The 24745-nt window shown below is 39.2% G+C and overlaps 1 protein-coding gene across 2 annotated transcripts in view; it reads right to left on the bottom strand.

Moving 5' to 3' along the window:
* RBMS1 (RNA binding motif single stranded interacting protein 1) overlaps positions 1-20033 on the bottom strand; it is a 62120-nt gene extending 42087 nt beyond the window's left edge. For both annotated transcript variants that reach the window (XM_026052696.1, XM_026052763.1), the window contains exon 1: positions 19864-20033. In XM_026052696.1, coding sequence (XP_025908481.1) covers positions 19864-20015 — 152 coding nt within the window. In that variant the 5' untranslated portion in view covers positions 20016-20033. The remainder of the gene's footprint in view (positions 1-19863) is intronic.
* Positions 20034-24745: the final 4712 nt, after the last annotated feature.

Below are 24745 nucleotides of genomic sequence, written 5' to 3'. Positions count from 1 at the left end.
AAAAAAAAAAAAAAAAAAAGAAAAGGGAAAAAGAATGATCTTGTCCCCAGCACTCTTTCAGGTCAGAGGTGAAAGAAGGTGAAAAATACAGCTCTGAATAAATACATGAACAAAATCAGCATGACTGTCAGGCTGCTTTTGGTGACAAGGAGATCAGGGAATGACTATGTACGAGGCTGGCCCACAGATGCTGACGCACACCAGCCAATGGCACAGGAACGAACGTCCTGTACGTGCCTGTCTGTTCTTTACAATCATTTCACAGACCATCTTCCCATGTGCAAAACCACTAGTGGTTCAATTCACTGTCCTAGATAGCACAGCTCCTGTGGAGAGCCAGCTGCCGTGAAAGACTGCCAAGAAATTTCAACAGTGCGAGCCTAAGAAGGATCAGAGGACCAGTTTAAGAATAGCAAGCTATCCCCATTTCTTCTACAATTTTCCCTATAGATATTCTTCTCAAACTACAGATCTGCCCTACACTCTGTGAAGCAGAGAAATACGGTGCATGTCACCTCCAACCTGGCCAGCATGATGCATCACCTCTTAATCCCAGCACGTGGCATGATTTCAGGGTCAGATACCCTTTGCTCTTCCTCAAAAGTGCTCCCTTCAAGTGGTGACCAACATGAAATCTGCTTCCTTCCTCCTGGATTCTGCACTCCTGCATTGCTGCTATAACAGGCTCCCACATTCAACTGCCAGCTTGCTAGGTGCAACTGCAACCAGAAATCAGTGACCTACCTAAAGGCCATCGAAGTCATGGCCTAAAATAACATATATCACCTGCTATAGCAAGCAAGTAGGGCTGTATTGCTGACTACTTGTTCTCTCTCCTCAAAAGCAATTAAAATAAGTATTATTAATTTAGGGCAAATCTTGAGAAGCATGCTCAGTAACAGCCTATGCACCAAAAAAGAAAAAAAAAAAATTAGAAAGTACTGCACTAAATGAGACAGTGTTTACCTCTATCCATTACATAAACTTTGTGAAGAAACAGAAGGGTAGCTGCAGCTACTCAACTATCCTAAGATGCTGCCCTGTAAGGCAATGCACATATCAAAAAAGAGCAGTTTTGTTTCAGCATCTTTTCAAGGGGAAGGTTTGAAGCAAAACATCAACATACACTTTTTAAAATTACATTGTTCAGGAAGATGATCAAGCCCAGTGTAACTAACCACACTCACTGACAGACTTATTACAAATAACTGGCAATACTTCCCAGATATTTAAAACATCTCTGAAGCCTCATTTACGTGGCCCACATGACGAAAGGAAAGGGTTCTCTAAAAGACTAAGCATGTTGATCAAAACTGACCAAATGTTTATTTTCCTTTCTTTGCACATCTGCTATTATAACAAACATGCTTGCAAATGTGAGGATGATAAGGTGTCATCACAAGTGTGACAGAATAGGGAGCAAAGTAGCTTAAAGTCTCTGGCATGGGTGCTATTTTGAGTGCTGAAGGAACTTATGCGTGTGCATTAGAGGAGGCACAGTAAGAAAGGCAGTGAGAAGTTTGATAGGGCACATCTGGAACAAGATGTTTAAATCTTTGTCTACAGATTAATGGAAAAAACCTCAAGGTTGGTAGTCCAAGCTAACAACAGCTTGGTAGTCCAAGCTAAGAACATTTCTATTTTGCAGTAATTTTAACCTGTTGTCCAGCTTCTATTTTGAAGAGTTTCTCTACCACCTCCCTTGTTTTCAGTCAGAGACTAACAGAGCAAGATTGTCTTTGCTAACATGGCAAGTCCTTGCTTTGGATGGATGCTTTGGTCCTCCACGCTTCTCAGCAGGCAACCCACAGGAAATAGAGAAGGACAACTCCACAGGCTGATCCAGTTAGGAGGGCCATGTGGGACAGCAGGTCCTTTAATCTTATAAAAAACTTGCAGTTACTGAATGCATCCACATCAAACTAAAACTTTTTTTTAGACTAAGTAAATAACTAGAACAAATGGGCAAAGCAAACGGAGGAAATACTTTCAAAGTGATTAATGTATACCAATTGTAACACTAAAAAGAACGTGCAGGTGTGGCTGTTTTGTCTGTAAATTAGCTTGAAAAAAAGAAATCTTTCTTGTTCAGACATGGCCTTACTCAAGTGTATAATACAGACAGTCTCTGCATCTTGCATGCATTCTACATGTGCTGCTTCCCTGTTTGAAAGGGAATACCACTACCCTTCAGTATTGCCCTGAATAAATACATGCCACAAAACAGAACATATAATCACTTCTGCAAATCAGGAATTTGCAATTTGCAAAAATTATGCTTTCTCTCCTGTGCTTCAGAAAGAAGGATGGCATTTTCAAAGTATAAAAATATCCAGCTCTCCTTGTTGTTTTGATTTTACCTGGGGGATAAAAGTTCCTAACCAAATAAATTAGAATGAGATTATGTACTATGATGCAAAACACATTTTTTTTCAGTTCGCAAAATGATGGTAATTCCCTTTTCCTTCTAATGAAAATTATTTCATTATAAAGAATTTGTGATGAGTTCTCATCTATGTACACAACACAAATCTTTGGCTTTAGTCTTTGTTTTTTTGTTTTAAATTATTGTTTTTATCCTCTTGTGCTGCAATTGTATATTCCTTGCAAGAAAGCTTCTTTCAAGTCTTCACGATCTCTAATTCATCTTTTAAATTTTGAGTATTTGTATTTTGGATAAGAATTAGTGTATAAAATGTGTCCTGATGATGGTACCAACCTTCATCAGTAGGCTGATGATGGTACCAACCATAGCATAGCACAAATTAGCATTTGTTTGGTATTAACAAACTTTCCTTCAGGGCCTGAAAGTTGCAATTTTGGAATCCACTAAGAACAAAATAAGAAAGACAAAATCAGATGTAAAATCAGGTATTTTATCAGTTCTTACAATTATCCATCCTTGTTCGACTTAGACGAGCAGATATGTAGTATAATAAGTGTATACATTTCTTATTTCTGAGATATGAACAGATAGCTTCCTGTTTTGGGGGGGCAATATTAATTGTAATGGCTAAAAAACACCATATTTTATGAATATATATTTGTTATATACTCTCCTTCTATGCAAATGCATCTACCTCTTATAGCTTAAAAAAAAAAAAAAAGAAAAAAGGCCAAGAGTTCAGAACTCTAGTGAACAGTAAGAGGTATACAGGAAGAAATTAGATTTTGGAGATTATTATTATAAAACAGATATCAATTATCAACTATCCATTTTATTTTTTTAAGAGTAGTTATTTCCTGGTTTAGCAGAAGATGAGGCACAAGAGGTAGGGAAGAAATGTATTTAGAATCAGGAAATGTTTGTTTCCTTTTGCTTTAGGATGTGTATAATCTCTGTCCATTCTCTAGAAGCTGACTGAAAGATTAGGAAAAAATAAGTTCTGCTAGTATCCTACAGCCTTTTTAGGTTTTTTTTTGTTTGTTTTAAATAGGATTTTGTAAAAATTTTTTCATTACTATGCTCATTTCTGCCCTATCTTAAAAGTATGACCCACTATTCAATGCTCTTCCACTTGGCAAAACACTTTTAGTATCTCTAAAGAGTTCTAACACTATTATATAGTTTAAACCACATGATTTAAACTACAGATTCACAGAGCAAACCTCTTGCCTTGCCAGTGAGATCTTCCCTCCACCTACAGGAAGATTTCTCTTGATTCTTATGACAATCTGGATACCAACAGGATGGACGTAAATCTGCCAGTTGCCGATCCTTTTTAGCTATAATCAAAGTATTTGCAATAGAAAAACCCAGGAGGAGGAAGCTGTCATTTGCTGGAAGAAAAACACTATTTCAAGCACCAAACCCAAGAGATTGATTTCAGGCAGTGTTCCTCATGGACCTGCCCTGCCATAGCCCACCCCAACTACTGCGAGTCTGATTGATTTGGCATAATCTCTGAACCATCTGCCTACCAGCTCAGTAGCCTTGTCTCTTTACAGTTTATAGGTTAAGCAGGATAAACGACCCATCACCAGCATAGAAGGATTTGCCCTTTTAACACTTTTATATATAAGTATTGTGCGAGCTTCATTTCTCCTCCACTCAGAGAAAAACAGTAATATGTTCCTTAAAGTGTCCATTCTTAAGGAAAATGACTTTCTTTATGCTTATCTTCTTTATAGTCTGTGAAATGTGCAGTTTAGCCTAGGTATACAAATACTTCGTAGCTTATTCGGGTCCACAGTTTTAGGAATTTTCCTATTTGCCAGCTTCAAGGTTCAAATGCTAAGCATTTGCAAAGGTGTGAACTATGTAGACTGAATTGTGTTCATTTTTCAAATATCAGCCTACATAAACACAAATGCTAGTTGATATTAAAGGTATTGCTTCCTGCCAACATTCTACAGGTTTAAATATCTAGGTTAGCAAAAGATTATTATATACATTTTTTCCTTCATTTCAGCATTGTTTCCTGAGAAAATGATTTTAGCATATAGAATATGAAATATGAACTGACGTGTGTAAATCATGAGTGATTTCAGAGCTGATTTACAACTATTCTACTTCTAGCATAATATACTGTAATCAATATGTAGTACTCTTACACAGAAAGCATTACAGAAACTTTTCATGCAAGACAACCAACTGAGAGTCATTCACCTTATAGGAATGATTTGTGCAGCTATTCAGCAACACTTACAGATAATCACAAACAATAAATCTCAAAACTGTCATAAATCAAATAATATGTCAAAGCATTCATACAAGAAATGATCAGTAAGTGCTTTAACTTTATGAAAACCAAAATGTCTAGCTCTAAAATCCTTTCTCATGAAAAAGGCTGGACTAATTCTCATCATTCAGTGTCCAGCTCAGGGGGGAAGAAAAAAAAAAAAAAAAAAGAAAAAGAAAAGAAATAATAAAAAAGCTAAAAAGCTACAAGCATTCTTAAATAAAAAGACAACTGCATTTTCTACTAAAATTTGCTATATGATGGCTGTTCTTTTATGAACTGATGCTATGAGGATATATGGGAGGGGTATACAGTTTCACACAGCTTCGAGATGGAAGAAAAAAGAAAAACAGAATTTTAAGAAAGTAAAATGATCTCGCCCTGTTGTTCTCCTGCCTTAACATTATAAAATGGACAGGAAGTATATGCTTGGGCTAAGAGTAAAACACTGAAAAAAAGGGGAAAAAAGTATTTCAAACAATCAGACCCCATCGAAACTCAAAATCTGAAGCAATATGTTTTGAAAATATAAATCATAGCTCATGTGCCTCCTTGAAAGAATACAAAAAGTGAGAAGCAAGGAGCTTCACATAAGCATGAAGGATACTTTTAAAAACTCATAACAGTAATTCAGTTGCAAGCAGAATACTGAAGTACCAAACAGGTTCAAATTACAAGTCTGGAATATTATTTCTACTAAGCTAAGTTCATGGCAGCTCCACAGACTTGCATATATTGATTTAGCACTGGTAGCTCCTCTAATCTGAAAGCAAGGCAGCTTTTCTACACTCAGGCATAAATCTTGACAAATTTCATCTTCACCAGTTTTGCACAGCCCACACTAACAGCTCGAAAGAATAAAACTACAAAGACATAAGAGAAGGCAGTTCTTTTTATTCTTAATTTATAACTGCTTTCTCTTCCCTTTGCTAAGCAGAATCAACTTGGGAGCATAAACTAGTCTCTAGACTGTATACCTTAAGACTAACCGTCTTTCTTTTCATTTGATTCCTCATTCATCCAAAGTAATCATTTTCAATGATTCCTCATTCACCCAAAGAAACGAAATTCACTCATTTTCAGTTCATGATACATTGTCCTTTATTTTGGCTCTTGTGAATGTATTTCTTCTTCTTGTGAAAGAAGATGAAGGACAAGGAAAGGGGAAAAAAACATTATTTATCACCAGCTCCCAGCATCTTCCCCCTTTTGTTCTAGTTAGAACTGTACGAATCAATGATGCTATTCTAGCCACTACCCTAGCTAGTGTGAACCTACCTCCCATGCGGACATGTATTAATGCTACCAGCCTACTTCCTTGCAAGAGATTTGTTTTTTATTTATTTATTTATTCTTGCCTGTTTGTATCAGTTGTAGAGAGAGTTGCTAACCAACACCCTTCAAAGTGTAAGAAGACTTAAATCTCTAAGGACTTGAAAGACATGGTGTCAGAAAATGACTGCCAAAGTGCAAGGACACTTTCAGCCACATCTCGCTTCCCCTGGACTCTGAAATGTCTCACCTGGTTGGTGGGGGAGGAACATTTTTGACATATTATCAAAAATATATACTATATATGTATATAGAGAGACTGTTGACAAAAAAATATATATATAACAATTATTATTGCATTTATCTTGCACAAAAGATGCTTGATCACTAGAATAATGCTGATCTTTGTTTTAACAAAACAGTATAAATATCTTAGTTGTTATATCTTGTTTTTATTGTGTTTTTAACTAAGATAAGAGTCAAAGATCTGACCTACTGGGCTCAGATACCTGCTAGGCAATGATACCTATTTGTTCTCACCTGCATCTTGCACTGATTTAAGTCTTGAAAAGTGCTGATTGCTCCTCTTCTGTCTGGAGGCGTAAGAGAAACAAAACCTAGAACCCTTCCATGTATTTAAATAACCTTCAGTCTCTCTAAATTGCATTTCAAAGGTGATAGTGGTTCTTTTATGAAACATTCATAATAACATCCTGCTTTCAATAGATATTATATTCTGGAATTAACACCTCATTATGAAACAACTACGGGATTATCACTACAAGTCAAATCTTTAATTTCTGGTAACCTAATGTCACTCACCCTAAAAGAGTATTAAATAGCTGAATTATTCAAAATCACTGTTAGACCTTCCAGAGTCCTTGCCCCCTTAATAACATGGCATGTAGATTTGATCACTATTTGAGTCTGCTTCCCTAGTCTCAAGACCCAGCTGTGCTGAATAGCAAATATCTCCATTTCAATAGGGAAAATGGTTGTGCTAAAGTAGTTCTCTCCAGGGGTCAAAATACTTCAGAAGGGCATTTAAGTGGCTGTATGTTATTGAGCGGAAACATCAGCTCACATATTATTGATCAGAGCTGTATGGCTCTGTTGAAAAGATGTCTGCAGCAGTATTAAGTGCTGAGACAGGGACCAAGTGTTGTGCATTAAAAAGTACTATCCATCTGTTGCCAAATCTTAGATACATGAGCAATCACAAGCTGTAGCACAAAATCTAAAATACAACCTTTGTGGCGGATGCATCAGGGTCATATTCAGTGACACTTCCTCAGTTTCACACTGCTTAAGATAGACAGTCTTTTGAATATTGATTGAAGCAAGCAGCAGCCAGTTTGCTTTCTGCAGTTTTGCAAAGAGAATGTAATAGATACTTATCTGGAAATTTGCTCGTGGAAGCATAAATATCCTACTTTTTTCCTCTTCAGAAACACCATTAACCTGTTCCAATCTCGTCATTAAAGCAGGTAGCCAAATACAAGTGATATCACTACACCTTCAGCTTACTTTTACTTTTGAGCTGTAGACAGTCACAATACACTATGCATTACGAGATTATAATGTTCGATATATCTGAACTGGCTGAAACTAATGCAGTTTCCCAGACCTTCCATTCCATTAATTTTTCATACAATGACTACATCAAAAGCCACCCTAGAAGAAGTCTAGCAGCCCAGGTTGCACTTCTACTAGTGTGCTCAAGGAAGGGTTTGGATTGATGGGCTTACAGAGAAGGTAGTTTAATTCCAGCCCAGCATGGCAAGCCCAAATCAGCACAACGACATGACAGGAGACTGGCCTAAATGTTGCCTGTTCCAGCGGCTCTACCTCTGCAGGCCAGGATGGCATGTGCATTAAACACACTAGATTCAATATTGCTTAAAAGGAGCAGTCATGGCAGCTTCATGAACCCAAAGCACCAGCCATCACAAAAGGGACTATTCAAAAACACATTCTGATACAGTGCCAGGAAAATCAATCAACCAGTGCACCAAAGCAAAGCTGGCAGATAATTTCAAAGTCAGCAGAGTTAGTTCTGTATCACACATATCATGACAACTTTTCTTGAACAGATTCAACAACACATGCCAAAGGAGGAGTTTGTATGGCGTGGTCACGCGTTTCTGGGTTTAACTGACCTCTAAATGCTTTGTTTTGTTTTGTTTTGTCTGTCAACAGCCTGAGATAACTATTTCTTTGCCTGTAAGAGGACAACAGAATGAACTTTTCTTTAAAAAAAATAATACACTGTAAGAAAGAAACCAAAATTCTACCTGGGGATGAATTGCAGCGTCTACACTTCAGTTCCTTGAATAGTTCATTTACTAATTTCCCAAAATGAAAATTAAAATCTAATGGAAACACCTTGATATTTCTGATGAAAATTACTCAGAGGAAGGAGAATGTAACAGATACAGCTCTTTCACAGTAGAGAATTAAAAACGTGGAGAAACAATGTCTCCATCCAGTGTCAAACAACTCTTATTAGCAAAGAGTTAAAGAGTATCTAGGTCAGCCTACAGTCTTTCCTGCATACCCTCAGCCCTGGATATCGGAAATGCTGTGTGGGAAGGCCAGGGAACTAAACTCACAGACCAAATGACTCAGACTGCAGCAGTTTAATGATACTTCTCTCTCTTGAATTATCCCTGGGATTAAAGAATCCACGCCCTCAACATGAAACCAAATCATAGTAAAAGGAACACATAGTAAAAGGAAGGAAGGAAGTAAAGTAAAAGGAAGAAACCACAGATCACTGGTCAAAAAAAAAAAAAAAAGATATCTAGAAAGTTAATTACTAATGGGAAGAGACAGAGAGCTTTCCTACAATGTACTATGTGGTCAGAACTGCAGAAGGTGAAGAGTTGGAGCCTCAATCAGATGTTCTTCTGAAAGCCCTAGTGGTTATGATCTCAGCAACAAGAATGTCAGAACTGTCTGCCAAAAAAATAAAGGAGAGCTGTCACAGCCAAATGTTGACCTCTACGGCTAAAGGAAAGCAGCCCGAGGTAAGCAGCCTCATATTTCTTCCATCACTGAAGAAGTTAAACGCTGTGTTGTCAGACACCTATGGAAGAAGCATGACTAGAAGGACACTATAAGGTTCTGGAGAAAGAAGAACCAGTAACCAGGGCCCAAACACAAATCCAGCTAAATTTCCGAAGAACAATTAACCATTTGGCAAATTCTGTCAGACTGACCAAAATGAAAGTTTGGAAAGTACATGAATCAACTGAAGAAAACACTGCCTCCTGATCGTAAAGTTAAATTATGACAATTCATTCACTCTGCACATAGATATTCACTCCCTGCTCCCTTACTTAAAAAAAAGCAAAAAATAACATTCTAAGTATCACAAATAAGAGCAAAGCTGAAGCACTCTAAAGGCACTGAGAAGTCTTTTAGAGGAAATCATAAGTTGCATTCAAAGAAATAGAAACTGAAATTGTTGCACAACAAAAATTTAAGTAGAATCAATGTAGTGAGATCTGATAAATAGCACCAGATTGTTGTTTTTATTTTTATTAGTATATTACAAAGTACACTCCAAGCTAATTATAAAAAAATAAGCATTTTGGTTCACTATATTTTTTGGATGCAGTTCACCTCTACTTCTAATTAAGTTATTTCATCTTTATGTATGTATCAATCAGCATGAGGTCTGCTTCAAGCTTTGGCCTCAAATGCAATTTATTGGTTAAATGGAAACACTGGGAGGGAGAAGAAAAAAAAAGTTTTTTCTTCTTCTCAAAAAGGAATGAGTCAAAAACTTTACTTACTCTTCCTATCTATCCAAGAACATTTTAACAGCTTGGGCCTTTTCTGGGCCCACTGAAACCTATTTGCTTTTTGTACCTTATCAGTTCAACCAAAATTCAATCATCCCAAACACTTGCTACTACCTGAATGCCAATTCCAGAGTGGAAAAGAGCTAATTAGTGATTACAGCTGATTAGCTGATAGATAAGGCTGTCCCCTCTTCCACTGAAAGTCACTCTTTCCAAAACATTTTACAATATTTGCAAAAATCTATAATTCAGAATGGGTTTCCCAGACTTCAAAGAGAATTAACAAATATTTAACAGAATAAGCCATTAAGGAAATGGGTGGAAAAATCTTTGGAATTTCTCATGGAACAAAGTTGCACGCAATTCACTGGGGAAGAAACACAAGACTGAGACAGACTATTGTATATTTTTATAATGTCAGAGCTGTGAGTCTTTGGAAGATCTTCAAAAAGAATTGATCCTGATTCACATCAAAATAATAAAGAGCACATTCATGCTGAGGCCATGGTATGATGACAGATTGCTTTCAGTGGCAGGACTGGCTAATGGCATTTTCCTCCTACTACTTGGTATTGCAACATGAAATCCCTGTAAGCTGCCGCTGTCACTGGGAAAAGGGAACATGGAACAATAATTTCTGTCTCAACACTTCAGGTTTTTAAAATATAGCAAATATAGCTTGGCAACAAATAAGCAAGCCTTGAAAATGAACTTAAGACAAAGCCATTCTGCAACACAAAAAAATTGTACAGCATCAAGTGTTAGAAGCATCGAGTGTCAGATATAGGCTATCTGGAGAAAAAAAAAAAAAAAAAAAAAAAAAAGCCACTGGTTTACTAGATTCCTTTTGAAATCACAGTTTTGCAAAGAGCAATGTGGGGAAGGAAACAGAGATGACTGCGTCATGTCCGCTGGATAACCCACCCTTGCTGATACCCTCAGGGCTTGACGAGCAAGAGCCGCTCTTCTTCCTACCAAGCAGATAACGCAGCCTCGTTATCCTGACCTAATGCTTTAGAGATCCTGCTGTTGTGCAGGGTGCTACTACAGGTCTAAAAGAAGAGGAAAGGAGAAGAAAAAGAAAAAAAAAAGTGATGGGGGGGAAATATTGAGAAGAGAAAAAAAGCTAGAGATCATGCAGTTTATTTGCACTGTGTTCTTTAGTAGTATTTTCATACTGCATGGGTTCAGCCTTCACTAAATGTTATGAAGTCCATGCTACAAAGTGGGAACTACTAATCCTAATACTGCCTGTTGGAGCTGCAAACACATGGCAGACAAGGAGAAATTAAGCTTGCTGTTGTTTTGTGGACATATGTAAGCTGCGTTTTTTTTCTTCTTCTTCTTCTTCTTCTTCATGTTTTTGTTATTTCAAAATGGAGAATCGAGAGACACCAGTTCCTTCATTGTTTTAAATACACTCGAAAAATAAAATAAAAAATAATACTGAACTGCTAAACTGGTTTCCAGACTCCCAAAGCTCTTTAGTTACTACACCAGCAATAGAAAAAGAGTCTTTCAAACCAGGAATAAATAGTTTGGACCTTTTTTCTTTGTTGATAGGAAAATTTCATTTCTGATATTTAGGGTTTGAAGGTAAAAACTCCTGGATTTCTCCAGTATTTGTATTATCCTGTATGAAGTAAATTATTTCTCATGCTTTCATATCTTCTATTAACACTGCATGCTATTCTATTACTATTTTATTAACTATTCTTTCTATTACTAGTGCATTCACTCCAACATTAAAGGAAAAAAAGAATGTCTATATTCCCATATTGGAATAATTGCTGTCATTTTGTTAAGACTTGTGAAAGTTTGTTAATAACTATGCATTTGAAACACGCATAATGTGTAAAGCTAAGGGAACAATGTCCTTCTAGGCAAAAACATTGATCCACTACCTTATCTTTTAAAGACAGCATGTACAATTACAATTACAGAGCTTCCCAAAAGATAGAAAAATATTTTAAAAGAACATGGATTTGGGACTAATATGAGTAAATTTAAATGACAAAAAAAAATCAATTAATGGCAGAAATTATGAAGAAATTAAATGTAATTATTAAGTTAATGTTAAGTGAAATAGCACAAAATGTTTATCCTGGGAGGTTTTTCTTATAGCAATAAATCAACAGATCACAAGTTTTTCTTCTTTTGAGAAAGTCAAATTCTAAAATGAAAATGAGAGGAAATGGAAAGGACATGACAGGCATACGATTACAACATACTACTTTTACTAAAATTGTGATCTTGTAAATGATTAACTCTTACTCTCACAGGCAATTTCAAATGGATCATTTGTACCAGTAACAGCATCAAAACAGACCCTAAATTAAATTACTCTTTGCTTTATTTCCACTTACTGCAACAATATCCCCATTCAAAGGAAAATTTGCCTTTTTTCCTCCCATTTGCTGAGCAGGTATGTGCAAAGATTAGATTTTTAAATGATGAAACGTTAATTCTTCTCATAGCAGTGCTTTAGAAATTTAATTTCCTACAGGATCCGTTGAGTCCTGAGTAAAGCACTGTTCAAACTGAACTGAGGCAGGCGACATTTTTTGAATGTCAGAACAGGATAGAATTTTAGAAGTTGTGGGGAAATATTTGAGGATTTAGGATTTTTTTTTTTTTTTTGGTGGTAGTGGGTTGTTTTTTAGATAAACACTGATTTTTCTCTTTCTATCCTCAATTCTAAGTTTAATTGCTATTTAAGTTTAAGAAGTTTAATTCTAAGTTTAATTTGCTACTGCTTTTATTTTCCAGGTAAAATACAGACACTTGTCTGGTTTTCCTGCAATCCGGTGGTGTTACTTTTTCAGCTCTAACAGCCACTTGGCATGCTGCAATGTAGCAAAAAACAATTATTATTGCTCCCTTGAAAAGTTACTGAGAAGATGACTGATCTTCCAATGTGCCAACATCAGATGGATCATTTTTTTTTCCATTTTAAAGAGTTAACATTGCATAATCCTGAGCTGAGTAGAGCTAACCTTTTACAAACAAGCTCAGAATTTGCAAGATTTCTGAGCTGTGCGTAACTAGATTAGATTACATTAGCCATCAGACACATGAATCTGTTTGCAAATACTGTTGCTGCTTCCTTTTCAGCATGGTAGCCTGAGAGAAAGAAAAGTTTTATGCAAGGGTGCTAGGGCAGAAATCAGTGTGGACTCTAAGCTGATTTAGCTCTGAAATGGTTTCTGGCTTGGGTTTATATATCTAAGTCTGCTGCTTAAACTGTCTGTTATTAACAGAAGGGACAGTCTCTGGCATCGGCATCATGGAATGCACTGGAAAACCTGATTAGTTCTTTTAAACATTTACAGGAGTCCACTAACAGCTAAACAAGCCCCTTCAAACCCTTCCTACAGCTCGGGTTATCCCGAGGAGCGCTCTTCGATGGCGGTAGTTTTCCAGTGCCTTTTCCTAGTGCCTCTTTTACAAGCAGCTGCGGATGAAGCATTCCTTCCCCGCCCCTCTCCTCCCTCGCCCCCACTTCCTAAAGGAAATTCCATGGGATCACCTCTCCGGGGGCCTCGCGCTGCAGCAAAGCTCTCATCTCCCGGGAGAGCTGGGGCTTGGGCAAGCAGCCGGTTCCTGCAGCTGGGACCAAAGTGCAAAGGGAGCTCCCAACTGCGTCTGTATTCAGATTTCCAGCTTTTAAAAGAGCTTTTTGCCAAAGGGGAATAGCTGGTTAAAATTGGGCTCTTGCCACTAAAGGAAAAACTGAATTAGAATGTCTAAAGCAATCTTATTTTTGATTACATTTAAAGTTTCATCACATAACAGGAAGAGCATTAGAACTATTATATTTGTTTTAAACGCAAAGCATCTCTAGAGATTTTCTGCATCCAGAGGTTAGGACACTAAAAGGCAACTTTTTTTCTAAGTTGCAGTTTTCCAATAAATACATAAGTCTCCTTAATGATAATCTACAAAAATATATTTTTGTGCAAAAAATCCCCTGGAGTGGATTTCATTTGCTCATGAATGCAAAGCTCGTGAACTTCACTTCTGTAAATGTTTGAGAGAAGACAGAGTCTTTCCTTTACACCACATCAGACTAGGCGCTTCATAATGTAAGCCAGGCTGAAAGTAGTCACTAAAAAATAAATATATAAAGGAAATTACTACTTAAGCCAAATATTAAACCTCCAGGCCAACTGCAGTTCCCACGGCATACCATGCAGATGCCTCAGTGTTGACTACGGGAGCCAAGCCCTAACAACACCAAGTGTTTCAGCCCTGCGATCTGATCTGCACCTCTCCCGTGGAACTGGGGGAAAAAAAAAGCTCAGGTTTACAAACCAGAGCACTATTTTCTCTCAGCTGCAGGAATAGCATGTGCACAGGCACTCAGCACTGCCACCATCAGCTACCACCTCTGCCAGAGCCACTGTCACCACTTTCCATGCGCGACCTCTGAAGAGCAGAGCTGGAGGATAGGGTGCAGTTAAGGGAGTTTCTGCTGCAGATCGCACGTACTGAGCAAAACCCGTATCATTTAATGGTCCTTGAAGAAGGAATGAAGAAGAAGATGGTGCTGGTGCCATATGGCACAGAGCTGCCCAATAAATCACACACTGCTGAACTGCTGAAGTATCCACCTCCTCCCACAGCCACATGACGTGCGGCAAGCCAGGTGTTCTTTATTTAGAGATGTTTGCAATACTACTACCAACAAAAATAAACACACACATGAACCGCCCAAAGAACTGATTTGTTGGGGCAGTCTTCCCACTATAAAAAGATAAGAACAATCAATCCGATCTTGTCCCAGTATAACCAGTATTAATATTCATACTGACACAAAGGGAACAGAATCTTAGACACTGATATTTCATTTTGTGGTATGAAATGCTATTCCACATAATTATGAACATTTCACTGCAGCTGGCAGACAAACCATGGAAGAGCAAAAGAAAATGGAGCATAAAGGAGAAAGGTTAGAAAAGGGAAAAAAAATTAATAGTGAAATAAAATCTAAAAGTAATAGAGAGGCAGAAGAGTTAACTACTCGGAAATCTCCAACTCGACTTTCTCTTGAAAGACAGTCTCTGCCTGTCCTTAAGCAAGTCTTAACCAGGGGCTTCAGGCACATGGTGCCTTAGCACAGGGACACAACAGCAGTGCCCAATCCCCCTTCCCCTGCCCAAGCCCCTTCTCCCAGAGGAGCGGATCACGGATAAAGCCATTTGCGAAAGCCCAGGCACTGCTGATTTCTAATAAGATACGCAGAGCAAAATTAGCAGATTTTTTTGCTTGTCAGTGACAGCAGTGATGACAGCTCCCTGCTACAGTAAATCCTGGAGCTCCGGTTCACAGCTTCTCAATATGGAGCATATCTGAAGGAAATAGGAAATGGCAGCACAGGGAGAGGTCACAACTACACAGGAAGCAAAGAGCAAGGAAACATCACTGTGCTAACGGCTGTCCCACGGCTGAGGAATCTAAGTATTTTATTAAGAGCAGGTGGTTTAGGACTGAAACATTTTGGGGGTACTTTTACCCCAAAGCTAGGGTACGCAAAGCTCTAAGAAAACGAAACTCTAAGAAAACACTCTCATGCTGCGTGAACAAAGTGACATTGCAGATCCAACTCAGATGTTTTAAAATGAGCATTAGACTGTCAGTGAAGCAGTTTTCGTTATGCATGTGTTTATGCAGCTGAAAGAAAGCCTTAAGAAACACCTCCCTCCCTCCAGATCATTTCCCAAGCGTCTGAGAAGGAAAGTCGGCCACTACATGACTCTGTTTTAATGTTCTGGTCATCCTGGGGCAGCCCAGTAATCTGTCTGTGTAATTATATCACTAACTTTGTTACCTTAAACCAGCTGCTCTCCTAACTGTAATCCCATTAAATGCTTGCATTATAACCCTACAGCAATAATTTAAGGGAGGAGACTTGAGTGAAACTGTCCAGAGCAAAAACATATTTCACAAAAATATGATGTGGGCTGCAAACAGCTTGGGGCATACAACACAGATCGAGCAAAGAGCCCGGCACTGTGCAAATCACAGTGGTCCTGCTTGATGATTTACAGCTCAATGTGGAAGCCCCAAGTTAAGCCTCAAAGCTCGAAAACCTCACCCTGGGCCTGGAGATTGTCAAGTGGTGATGAAGACTCTGCTGCAGCATCCTGGCTCAGCCATGAAAATGGTCTCTGCAGAAGTTTGGCATTGCAGGGATGCTACACTGTAGGCTGCTGCGAAGTAAATCACAGGCAAGTAAAAAGCAGAAAACATTGGGCTCTCCTATCACGTGGTTGGGGCATAAAGGTCACACACAGTGAAGCGCAGCCTCTAGTGGGAGTCTGGAAAACACCTAGAAAATGTGTCAAAGCAAGTTACCAACTCGAGGCTCAATCTTATAACCTCCAATCCCTAAATCCGCAGTCACAGGGGCAGTCCATAGGACTGCAGGGAAATAACTGGAATGAATTATACCTTGAATTTTCTGATCCTCAGATACTAACTAAACTACAGGAAACAACTGTCCAACAACAACAAAACCAGGTTAAAAGGTGCAAACAAGCTCTAAATAATGCGTTCACGAGCAAAAAGCCAGCACCACAGCTGAAGGAGACATGCTGAGCAAGCAGAGCAAGTATCGGTAGCTGCCCCGGGGGAGGCATGGCCAAAGCTACCAGCAACCCTGCGCAGGCAGCGCTTCCCAGCTGGGCTCGCTCCAGACAGCGGGCATCCTGCAACAGCACCACATGGATTGGGAAAAACCAGTGTGAGAGAGCAAAGCAGAGCGGAGAGCAGCTACAGAGAGCGCTTAGGGCACCACGGACACTGCCAAGGTTGGCTGCTTCCCCCCAGCCTTCACCAAACTGGGCTCATCGGCCATTCACTCCAATTTCTCCTTTTTCTCTGCTTTTTTCCTCCCTTCTATTTAGCTAATTTCTCCTTCATAGACTCCTCCTGGAAAGATGGCATCTGTGGGCCACAGCGTCTGTGGCTTTGCCTGCCCCTGTGTACCTAATGGAAAGCTCTTGGGGACAGGACTGACTCATACAATATCCCACAACAAGCAGGGCTCTGTTCTGAGCTGGCTGTTATGACAGTCTTGCAATAAGCAAAATACATATCTTACTCTTCCCCACATCCCTGCCCCTGGCACAACTGATATGAAGAAATCTGTTTTCCAAGCGCAGAACTGGAGTAACAGGCTGGATTTCAAATGGACTGTTCAGAAACATGGCAGCTTCGTTTCCCCCACAAAAGCCAATAATGCAACAAGAAAATATCCGTGTTCCCAGATGAGCCTCCGTAGGAAAAATATAATATGCTGCTTTAATCTTGGAGAGGAGGAGAGAGCTTCTCCAAACAGAGCACTGTAAAAAGAACCATGCAGATGCAGGTAGAGGACAGATTTGTAGAGACATATATTGACAAAATTGCTCTCTGGCCATGAAAGTACGTTTCCACGAGAATGGTGAACATTTGTTAGTTGTATTCGTAAATACTGCACGGCTGTGCTCCAACAGGAAAGCAAGTGCAACATTTTAATAACATGGTAAGAGGTTTCTCTAATGATTCACCAAAAATAATTAATCAAAATAAAAACATGTCAAAAAAACAGTCCTGCTAGCTGTTGTGAGCAAGAACTAAAGCAAACAGATTGACTAAAGCAAATAAAAGTCACTGAATAACCAGGCAAGAATTCTGTGGATTTTTCTGCACTGTATTTGGAGGCAATAAATTTGAAAATAACATTTCTCTACAATAACCATAATTTCTAACACATATTGGTACAGTACACGATACAAGTCCATGTTGTCATTTGAAAGGGAAAACAAGCAAACATTTACACTGTTTAATTCAAAGCAGGACAAAGGCTCATGTGATGCATGTAGTTTCACACATAATTGTTTATATCCTCTGGACAAAATAAACTTTTCCCCCTGCAAGGAGAAATGACACAACTAGCTCCATCTGAGATCACCAAAACTGAGATCATTTGAAGTTGGAGGGATGTTGGCAGGTACACAGGGGACATTAAGTTCTGGAACAAATCAGGAACTGGTAAGAATGGACAAGACAATGTTTCTAGGTTCATATGAATGAAACCAGATTGGATCAGAGGGAAAATTTATGTAAGAGGATGTTTCTGGCATGTGCCATGATAATGATGGTTTTTACCTATGCAGAGTTTTAACAACCCAGAGCTGTTTGTCTGCCTTGCCTGACAACAGCCGAACAGTCCACGAGCGAAATTCCCAAACTTAGGGACAACGGAATAACCCTTCCCCAGTCTTCAGACCGCTTTCTGAGCATCCAGGGAAACCAGTCATCCAGTCAGCTAGCAAGACTGTTTCTGTAATATATGGAGCAGCCTTTCTATTCCTTCTGTAACAGTTCAGTATCAATGGCTCTAGCAAGTATCGCTTTTTAAGAGGGCATGAGCTAGTATTAGGAGTTAATATTACCCTAAAGCCTCTCAGTAAATAAAAACCTTTTAAATTTTAGGCAACTTTAGAGAACTAAATGAAGTATTTTAGAGATTTTGAATAAACAGCATTTTTTTTCCATTATCTTCTCAGACTCCAAGATTTTATCCTTCATTTATTTTGCATTACCTCAGCTTATGCAATGAAAATGAACAATGTTTCACTTTCTCATTATTTGATGGCTTAAAACTTTTTTTTAGTATTTTTTTTTATTAGAAAACATTGCAAATACATATCCACAACTAGACCAAAAATCTGTTTCTTCAGTTTAAAGCAGATAACCTCAAATCTACAAATAAACATTTATTAATTTTATAATCCCTCGACTTTTTCTGTTTCTCTATGAATGAGCTGGTGGTATTAATTCAATAAAAACAGACAGAAAAGGTAAGACAGATAGTTAATTGATAACAATAAACCCAGAATGTATCTGCTGTTCTCTTTAGCGACATGCTTAAGAATATTTTTTAAAGGAAATTACAAGCATCTTAAGCAGCAAAGGATGTTCCAGCAAGGCAACCAGACATTACTACCAGGTCCACTTACAAGAATATCTTGTTCTCTATTTCCAAGAAGTTTAGGCAGAATTGTAGGAGGGAAAAAAAATGCATCTGAAACTAATTTATAGAAGTGAACTACTGCTCTTCCATGAACAAAGACAGAGTGTTGTCATCTCTACCTTACTGAAACATTAACATAGTTGCTAATGGGCTATGTTGGCAGTGAAGTCTGAGGCTCTTAATAGATTACCCAGATTTTGGAAAGACGTTCCAAGTCTAAAAATCCTGGATATCTCTCTTGGTTCCTCAGTAGAAATGGAGAATTTTGATACAGGACTTCTCTCAAGACATTTAGGAGAGAAAAATACCTGTCAGAATGGTCTGGTAATGATCCAGAAAGTGTGCTGTGCATCCCAGCAGTACTAAGCATCTTTTAAAATGTCAATCAAACTTTCAAGAAATGTGATTTTTAAACAGTATATAAACAACATTATGACACACATATTCTCTAGTATCCAACCCATATTTAAAATTAAGGAAGGGCATATGATATCCAAAACAAACAAACAAAAAATCAAACAAAAAAACACTCACACATATTCATAGTACTGCCTGAAATCCTCCTGAAGGTCCTTGGCACTCCAGCCTTTAGTAAATGTTCTCACATGAGTGCCAACCCTATGGTGCCAGTGCAAATTAGCCTGAAACCAGGGTAAGCTCCACAACACAAGTTATAGTTCACACTGATAGACAATACTTACTTGGGGAGCTGGCACTGGCAGATCTATGTTAGCGGTGAAGAGAGAGGGGTCTTCAAGTTCCCTATTTGGGTGCTAACTTTCACCTTTTGCAATTCCAGGAGCACCAGAAACAGACAGGGCTTTGGGGATCCATAGCTATTTCTGAAGAAATGGGTTGCACCCGTCTACCACTGCATTTGAGGCATCCCTTGCTTTTCCAAAGAGCCAAGCACACTTTGCTCTCCCTGATTTCTGTGGAAAACTCTCCTCACAGCACAGGAGAATTTTTTATGAAAGGATCTCTTTTTTCCCCTCATAATCCATAACACTCATACCACACACCTACTATGAGTTTTTAAGGAATTATTTTGTAATGCATATTGAAGCCGAATACTTACGGTTGGCATAGTTTAACCAGGTCCTGATCAGTGGTGCTCGGAGGCAGTGCTCTGATGTATAGGTTCGTTTTACTTAATTGATCCCATCCTGAGTTGCTGCTGCTACTGCTGTTGTTGTTACTGCTGGTGGTGCTGGGACTAGGAGGAGCCATCGGGTGGGCCGGGACGATGGACTGCTGCAAAGGGAAAACAGGGCAGAGTGAATGACAGGGAGCAGTCGCAATAGCACCTTGTCGCAGTGCTCCTCACCCTTAGCTGGGCTGCCTTAAATTCGTGCACCATGTATCTGCTTTCACAGCAAGTCCAGGACAGGATGCATGGACATGTTCTAATGTGCCAAACTATCATCCGAAGCACTCTCAACATGTGACACAGATTCAAATTACATATAACCTCTGCTCTGTATTACTTGCAGGATTTTATAACTCTGCACTGAGGCGACTAATATGAAAACCAAATAAAAAACATCGTTGCCCTACATTTTAATGGGTATGAACTAAGTTTACTTGGCTAAGACAATTCCACATGTCATAAAGGAATTTTTATTGCCTACATTATGATTATGGCATTTCTTTATCCAGAAATATAAAAAGCTTTTTTTTTTTTTTTTTTTTTTTTTTTTTCTCTATCCTGGCTTTGCATAACTCACTTTTTTTCCCTCTTTTTTTCTTGTTTGTTTCTGGTTTTTTTGTTGGTGGTGGTGCGATAGAAAGGGAGCTTAGACAGCTCTTATGGACCAGATTTTTAAAATTAATTTTGTCCTTTAGTGTTATTTTCAAACTGCCGCTCTTCTCAGTATTTGTGAATTATGTCAAGAAATAATTAAAGTTTCAAAAGGAAACAAGCACATAAACACTCCTATATACTCCTTAGTAATACTGTTTTTATTAAAACCTGACCCTAATGGAACTTTAAAATGTCCTGCAGAAAATTCTCAATAGAGCTGTCTTAATCTTTTGCCTTAACCACAGAATAACAAGACACAGCGTAGGCAGTATTAAAACCAGGTCTGTGGTGTAGTAAGCGGGGAGTATTTTAATACAGAGTACTAAAGTTGCCAGTGAAAACCTATGGACTCCAAGGTTTTCACTGAAAAGTATTTTCTGCATGAAGCCCCTTTCCTGTAACAGCCTGAGCCTTTGTGGCTCTAGAAGTTGGTAGAGATGCAGTTTATGGCCCTTACAAGAATGATAGAAGGAGGTAGCTGGAAAAAAAGAAAAATACATACATATGGATATATATAAAATATATATATATATATATATGGATTATCTATATATTACATATATAGATATATATATATAGTGGAGTGTAGGGATGAAGTCGTTCCTGTCCCACGGCCTCCCTCTTAGGACTAGCACAAAAGCCACAGCTGGATCAAGACGCATTGGATCCCACTCCATCTCCCCAGGCTGAGAGCGGAAAGCAGAGGCAGAGCAGGGGGTGACACTTCAAACACTTAAACGAATGTTTAAAGCATTTGTGAAAGTGCGACCTTAGTATAAGAGAAAAGTGAAACTCTTCTGGAGGTAACCTTGGGAAATGGGAACGAAATGGTGGGTGGGAGAAAAGCCCAAAGGCGGGCCTTACATCAGATACCTCATGGTGATTACACACTTCTTTTCTGTGTTTCGCAGGAGAGGTTTTGAAATCTTTCAATATGGAATATTGCAAAGTTTACTATACAGCAGTGAAAACACCAAATGCAACACTCCGATAAATAAAACCAACTTTGATATGTAGAAACCACATTGTTGCCCAATTGAACTATTACCAAAAAGAGAATGAAATATATTCATGGTCACTTAAACGTTCACAAGTGACTATCATAATCTCATCTCTCTGTAGTTTTTCAAAGAAGATCTTCAGAAAGTTTAGCTCTCCCAAAAGATTTATACCCTGAGCTGAAAACTCTGCTCCAGAATCTCTTCCAGGCATGATTCAAAATGGGAAAAAGATTAAACCCTCCCTCCGAGTCTGTAATGGAAACACTGACGGGTTTTAACTCTCACGGTGCGAGCTGGGCATTGGACTCGGCTGCTTCCAGGAAGGAGAGGGGGAGGCCGGATTTTTTGGGCTGCGAACAGTACAAGGCATCGAGTTTCAAAACAGTTTCATAAAGAACGGAACAAACAGGCCGATCCGATGCTATTCTTTTCTTCAGAGAGCCTTTGGCACAGTCCTTAAAAATGCACACAATGATCAAAAATACAGCGGCTCTGTTGAAAGTTTATAAATGAAGCGCAAATGCACAGCTTCCATAAGAGTCAATGTAAACAGTCCAGCCTTAACCTTAACTGCTAATTACTACTGGAGGAAAGAGCACTCCTATTCTGGTTTGTAGTATTTTTGGTTTTGTTTTTACTTCTTACAAAGCCTTGTGCCCAAAATTATTCATCTGGAGATGTCACAAGCAGAGTTGAGCAAAATCGTGTCCCCGGCTCGCCCAAGGCCCGCGGAGCAGGAGCACAAGCGCACAGAGACAGCAGGAGCCCCACATCTGCCTTCCTGCACAGCGTAAACACGGCGCGGGATGGAATTTAAACTTCTCTTTAAACACAAAGATGCTCCAGCATGAGTGGTCACATCAAACATGATGGAAATGTAAATGCAATTACAGACGTCTTAAGTTTGCAGAGAGAAGGTTTTTGACCGCTCCTGCAGAAACTTGTACCCCTGCATCAGCTCAAGGCTGCTTCTGCTCTGTTCTTAGATATATTCTTCATGTAAGAAATTACTGAGGGAGGCCCCTGTTCTGCTCCGAGCTGCTTTTTCTTGCCCTTCCAATAGCTGCGGGACCTCATGGTACCGAGCAGGGCTGCTGGAACTGCTCTGCAGGGCCTCCCACGCCGGCTGGGAATGCCAAGAGCAGAGTTTTCCTGCTGGCGCAATTGCATCACCTCCCCAAACGACACAAGCCCAGCTCAGAGCAGCGCTCCTCTGCCGCCACAGCTGCATCCACGCCGGAGGTTCTGCCAGCGCGGCGATGTCAGCGAGCATGTATGAGGTTTTTCCACACCCCTGGCTGATACAGCTCTTGCTGGCAAGACTTTTAGCAGAGGAGACACGGCCAAAGTTTGGGCTTGCTTGTTTAAAAACAGCTTTCATGAACGTTAGCTGAAAATTGGATTCAGGCTTTACAAAAAGTTCTGTTTCACAAACCATAGTCTCAGCAGCAAACTTATATCAAAAGCTGTTCCTTAGACTTCTTTTTACCCCATCCGGACTGCACAATCACTTGCAATGCTATGACATACATAAAAATACATTTTTCTTTTAAATTAAATTACAACTTCAAATTAAGTTAAATTAATAATTATTAAATTAGAATTTTAAATTAAAAAAATGAAAAAGAATAGAGGAGGAACCAGTCTAAGTAACAGACCCCTCTCCTTGTGACAATACTTCTTCGCTCACGAGAAATGTAATTCCCACACTGGTTTCCCATTTCTTCCTTATTCTTCCTTCTCAATTGAACTTTCTCCACAGCAGTGTCCTCGCTTCCTATCAACTTTAACAAGCAACTTCTAAGAAACAAGCGGTCGCATTAAAGCATCATGCATGATCCCTGCATCCAAATTTGTGAGGAGCTCCCAGGCTGGCGTCCAAGACCTTTGCTCTACTTTGCTAGTGCCCTGTCACATCAGTAAGAAAATCAATCAAAGAAAATCACCAATGGCCACAGCTAGCCTATGCCACCAAGGAGATGGCTATAAGGGAAACACCACTGTGAGTGCCCTACATCTATTTCATGGTTTCCATGATCACATCTGAAATGTTATGGCAGGTAAAGTTGAATTTCCAGGGGACTGCCCAAAGTCCAGCTCTTGGTAGACTACAATCAGCCATGAGACAGAGGGAGATCTGCTGTGGCAGGTGGCGATCTCCTGCCTAAGGGTGGGATCTTCAGCATTTGAAGAACTGTTGTTCTTCAGTCTGTCAGTCAGCACTTGTGGCAGAAATACTCAGCAAGTCAGCTGCTTTCCAGGCATTTTCAGGATAATACCAATATAAAACACAGAGAGACTCTAAGAAGATGAGTCCTCAAGGCTTTTGTTAAGAACTTTTTCAGGAAAAATAATCCCCAAAATTCCTTTTTCCTCCCTTAAGGCACTGACCTTAAGTCTCTTTTAAATGACTGAAGATCAGAGCCTGAGGATGATGCTATAAGAGTCAGCAGGATAGTTCCAGCAGGCGGTGGTTTCCTGCACGAGGCCAGGAGCATCGATAACACTTTTGGGCATGCAGGAACTAAGTCTATTGCGTTCGCTTCACTCCCTAAGCCCTCAGCAAAGATGGGTGTTGGTGCTGCAGCTGCACCAAGCAGGGACAGCTTGGTGCTGAGAAGAGGCAGGTACCGGGCGGTGGAAGCTGTTGTCGTGCAGAGACTCTCCCTGTTTCGAAATGCCACCAGTCACCTGCAGCCCCAGCCCAAAGATGCTCTCTGCACCTTCCACATTTTGACAAGGAAGAATTGCACTCTAAATATTTGGATTAAATATTTAAGATAAAGGTGGGCTTTATCAATAAAAAAAAGTTGAGAATCAAGTACTCAAAAGAAAAAAAAAAGAAAAAATAAATCAAAAAAATACTAAAAGACCACCAAGTAAAGCAGTTAAGACACCTTTTTTTTCCCCTGAATCATTTCAGAAGCCCTCCTCTGAAAGACAGAAAGGTATGAGTGAGTAGGTGCTTCTCTCAGTCTGCTTTAATACAAATTTTCACAGGAAGTGGCTTTATTAATATTGAAGCAGACTAGACAAAATCTAACATAAGCCCTTAGTCCCAGACAGCTCTGATGCATCTTAACCTCTAGACTGCCATATCTGTAACCCAACATCTCTCCTCACAGACAGCTGTTTTCTTCCATGTACTCTGGATG

The sequence above is a fragment of the Nothoprocta perdicaria genome, unplaced genomic scaffold (genome assembly GCF_003342845.1).
Source record: "Nothoprocta perdicaria isolate Ctin4 unplaced genomic scaffold, notPer1 scaffold_0, whole genome shotgun sequence".
Taxonomy (NCBI): domain Eukaryota; kingdom Metazoa; phylum Chordata; class Aves; order Tinamiformes; family Tinamidae; genus Nothoprocta; species Nothoprocta perdicaria.
Note: the sequence above shows the minus strand (reverse complement) of the source record. Positions and strands in the feature narration are given on the sequence as shown.